The following is a 4,803-nucleotide window of genomic DNA, read 5'->3' as shown; positions in this document are numbered from 1 at the left end:
TATATTGTAAAGGAAATCTTTTTTGTTGTTGATAATAGATTGTGTTTGGTCACCAGCTCTGCTTGTGAATATCCACATCTCTAAAGGAAATTTCGCTCTGCCCCTTTTTCTAAAACAACCAGTCAAACATCAACATGTCAGTGTTTGATCTCTGAACACACTGCCGTATAGAAAAGAGGAAGCAGCCTGAAATGAGACCTACTACCAAATTGAAACTTTCATCCTCATAACAGGGCCCTTTAGTTCTTTTAAATACATATTTTAATTGCATTCTATGATGGCAACCTGAGCTGAATACACTGGATCTGTTTTATCTCAATCGTTATTAGAGGACTGTAATATCAAATTAACATCTTTCTCGTATGATTGTAAGTAATCCCTTTAAACATTCAAGAACTTTACCAAATTAATGATAGCAAAAATGCTTTTTTTTATTCTTAGCCTACTGTATTTTATTATTTATTAACAAAATTAGGCTAATGAGTTCTTTTATCTTAGTAAAGTACTTAGATTCCGATGTTAACAGAGTCAGTGTGTTTAAATTGTTAGTGATCTAAAAGTTGTTCATTTTGTCCATTTAAACACACTTGCATGTTCCAGACTTCTCTATACATGTGTGCTTATTTCTCTTTTAGATTAAGTACAGGTGCCACAAAATGAAGTTTAGAGTTTTGTCTACCATTTTTCTCCTCACATTTGCAAGTATGTTTAAAATTGTATTTTAATTGAGCATTTTATTTCACTTGTATGTTTGTTACCATGTCACTTTTTTGTTTTTAGATGGAACATATGAAAGTGAGAATTTTATTCATCAACATCCATTGCTGGTTGCTGAGCTTGGAAGCAGTGTGATTTTACCCTGCTCTCACTCAGACAACTTTATCAATTCTGTTTCATGGTATAAACATTCTTTTGGCAAGAAACCACTTCTCATAGCATATTCAGAACATGGCTCTGGAAGTGTTACGTATCAAAATGGCTTTAACAATACAAATAAATACTGTATCAGAACTGGAACTGGCTCTTTTAATTTGACCATCATACACTTGGAAGAATATGATTTTGCAACCTACTATTGTGCTGTGAGCTTCTTGAACATTATTAAATTTGGAGAAGGAACGATTCTTCTACATAAAGGTGAGTTTATGACAATATTCTGAGCTTCACCCACAATCTGACTGCACATATGTGTGTTGTTTTAATGTGTTTACAGAATGTTAAATTTTTCTTTCAGAGAGTGACGGAATAAGAAGCACCACTGTTCTCCAGCAGCCTGTATCTGACAGACTTCATCCAGGAGATTCAGTGACTCTGCAGTGTTCGGTCATCAGTCAGATCTGTGCAGGAGAATACAGCATCTACTGGTTCAGACATTCATCAGGACATTCTTATCCAGGACTCATTTACACCCGTGATAACAGGAGTGATCAGTGTATGGAGAGATCAGAGAACGGCTCTTCTACCCAGAGCTGTATCTTCAGTCTCTCTCAGACTGAACTCAGACCATCTTCACCCACAATCTGATTGCACATATGTGTGTTGTTTTAATGTGTTTACAGAATGTTAAATTTTTCTTTCAGAGAGTGACGGAATAAGAAGCACCACTGTTCTCCAGCAGCCTGTATCTGACAGACTTCATCCAGGAGATTCAGTGACTCTGCAGTGTTCGGTCATCAGTCAGATCTGTGCAGGAGAATACAGCGTCTACTGGTTCAGACATTCATCAGGACATTCTTATCCAGGACTCATTTACACCCGTGATAACAGGAGTGATCAGTGTATGGAGAGATCAGAGAACGGCTCTTCTACCCAGAGCTGTATCTTCAGTCTCTCTCAGACTGAACTCAGACCATCTGATGCTGGGATTTATTACTGTGCTGTTGCCACATGTGGGAAAATACACTTTGGAAATGGAACTAAGTTAATTATTGAAGGTACAGATATATTTATATTACTTATATTATATACTGTATATATATATATATATATATATATATATAGTACCACACTATCTTCAGTTTGTCAATGAATGGAATATTTCTTTATATTTATGTTTGTACATGAACCTAAATCTATGTAACCATTTCAGCTTCAGCTTTGACCTTTTTGAATCCAGTTGTTTTAACTCTGTTCACAATCAGTATATTATCCATTTTTGTGAACATATTTCTGGTGAGACTGATTCACAAGAATCACAAAAAAGGTAAATATATAAAAATAAGTTTATGGCAAAATCAAATAAGGTACTACTGTTCAACAGTAAATTGTTATTTATGAAATTTATATGAGTGAAATTAACAAAGTATATTTTATTATTATCCAAAGAAGCTTCAAAACAACCCAGAAATCAAAGGAATCAGGTAATCCATTTTTATTTGCCCTGTAAGTTATAGAGAATGCAAAGAAATTCAGATGTTGTTTTGATTAAATGTTTTTAGAAGTCTGCAAAACTACTTTCCACACATTTTTTCTTCATATCAATCAACAAACAATCTGAAGTCAAAAAGTTTGAAGTCATTAAGAATTTTAATGATTTTAAAAAGAAGTCTCTTATGCTCACCAATGCTTCATTTATTTGATCAAAAATACAGTAAAAACAGTAATATAATAATAATATTATTACAATTTAAAATAACTGTTTTCTATGTTTAAAAAAAAATAAAAAAAAAAAAATTCCTGTGATGGCAAAACTGAATTTTCAGCATCATTACTCCAGTCTTCAGTGTCATAAGATCCTTCAGAAATCATTCAAGTTCAAAAGAGCAGGATTTATTTGAAATGTATTTATTTATTTATAACAATGTACAATTCTTTACTGTCCTTTTGATCAATTTATTGCATTCTTGCTGAATAAAATCATTAATTTCTAAAAAATCTTACTGATCCCAAACTTTTGAGTAGTGGTGTGTATGATTAATATAGTTTAAAGTGATGCATCTTTACTCAAAATGGTAACTTGTAGTGCAGATATTTTTATTAAAATAAACATGCATCACGCTACTGATGAAGCGCTGTTGCGGCTTTAATTTAATGCTCAAGGGAAAAGAGTGGGTAGGCTAAGATAACTTAATTGTTTGTAGGCATTTATTTATTTTCCTGCTTTCTGTGTGTTTTCTATATATTGATAGTAATTCATAAAATGTTTGTTTTTCCAATTATATAGTTTGATGGTTATTATATTTTTCCTCTGCAGACTGATGAAACAGATGCCTTAAATTATGCAGCCCTGAGTTTTTCCAAAAAGCCTAACAGCTCAAAAAGATCTTCACAGAAAACCAGCCAAGAAGAAACTGTTTATTCACAGATTACAAAGCAATGAGAAAATTACTAATGCTGAGAAATTTTTGATTGTTTAATACCAAGTTATTTTTTAATACTAAGTCAAAATAATTTTTAATTTTTGGTAAACCATTTTGTTATTCCCTTTTTAGTGTAAAATCTGAATTGTGATGGTATAAAGAGCCACGGAGAAGATTTTGGTGTCATTAGATTCTTTGCATTAATCAAGAGACAGAGGGCCCACTGATTGATATTCAGTAGGATCTGTGTAGTTCAGTTAATGAACAAATTACTCTTTTGAGCCTATTTTTTTATGCACAGTTCAAACAAACAAAAAATATTAATAAATAAAAATCCCGGCCTGTATCATTGCTTGTATGATTTTTTCAGAGAGGCAATTTATTTTATATGTAAGCAAAATTGACATTAATCATTAACAGAAATATACTCAAATGAATGTAAAAGAAGTCAAATTTAATCAAGAGCTTATAAATCGAATCTGCAAATCTGTATTATTAATATCCAGCCTTTCTTGTCCAGCTAAATTCTAATTAAAGGAATAGTTCACCAAAAAGTGAAAATTTGCTTAATATTTACTCACCCTGAGGCCATACAAGATGTAGATGTCATCTCTACAGATTTGGAGAAATTTAGCATTACATCACTTGCTCACCATTTAAACCTCTGCAGTGAATGGGTGCTGTCAGAAGGAGAGTTCAAACAGCTGATAAAAATATCACAATAATCTACAAAAGTAGTAATTCACATGACTCCAGTCCATCCATTAGCATCATTTTTGGTGAACTATTCCTTTAATTGCTCTCTTTGTTTGAGCCTGGGTACTTAAAGTGCCCCTATGGTGGATTTTTGAAAATTGCAATTCATGCAGTGTGTAATGCAGCTTTATGTGAATGTAAACAGTCTGCAAAGTTGTAAAGCTGAAAGTGCATCATAAATAAAGTTTTTGTCTCTCAAAAGAAAGAGACGACTTTGAACTGCCTAAACGAGTTGTTTTAAATTTGAATCCCATTCCGCGAATTTTACACGTTACAAATTCTTATATTTGCATAATGCCCACCTATGTTCTACGAGGACATCCTGCGAAAACAAACTTCAAACCCTATAGCTTGTTTGTGTGGATAACGTAATGTCAAGAAGACGCTGTGCTCTGCACGGTGTAAGTGAATTCGGTTTATTTTCACTTCCAAAGGATGAGGCTGTGAGGAATAAGGGGCTAAAATTAATCTTTACTAAGATACCACACCAGTATAATCACAACTTTTTGCTGTGTTCTCACCATTTCACTGACGACTGCTTCTCCAATCTCCACGAGTTCAATGCTGGATTCGTAAACCGGTTGTCTTTGAAAGATGGGTCAGTGCCCAGTTTGCTTGGAACAGTTTGCTCCTCCGAATCACATCCTTAAAGTATGATTAATAATTGTTGCTTTGATGTTCTGTCGAGTGTGCAAAATATGTCGTTTTGTGTGTTGTGTTGTGTATACAGTCAGTGCAGCTGTAAGTC

The 4,803-nt window shown here is 33.4% G+C and overlaps 1 protein-coding gene across 1 annotated transcript; it reads left to right on the top strand.

The window, feature by feature from the left end:
* Nucleotides 1-776: 776 nt before the first annotated feature.
* Nucleotides 777-3,319, top strand: LOC107603126 (uncharacterized; the record flags this gene model as incomplete). The annotated part of the gene is made up of 6 exons (XM_016295840.1): nt 777-910; nt 1,007-1,137; nt 1,581-1,934; nt 2,096-2,203; nt 2,326-2,360; nt 3,194-3,319. Coding segments are annotated over 6 exons (888 nt in total), but the record flags the coding sequence as incomplete, so codon positions are not given.
* Between the last annotated feature and the right edge of the window lie 1,484 nt (nt 3,320-4,803).

The sequence above is a fragment of the Sinocyclocheilus grahami genome, unplaced genomic scaffold (assembly GCF_001515645.1).
Source record: "Sinocyclocheilus grahami isolate Dianchi unplaced genomic scaffold, SAMN03320097.WGS_v1.1 scaffold341.1, whole genome shotgun sequence".
Classification (NCBI taxonomy): Eukaryota; Metazoa; Chordata; class Actinopteri; order Cypriniformes; family Cyprinidae; genus Sinocyclocheilus; species Sinocyclocheilus grahami.
This window is presented reverse-complemented; position numbering and strand designations above follow the sequence as displayed.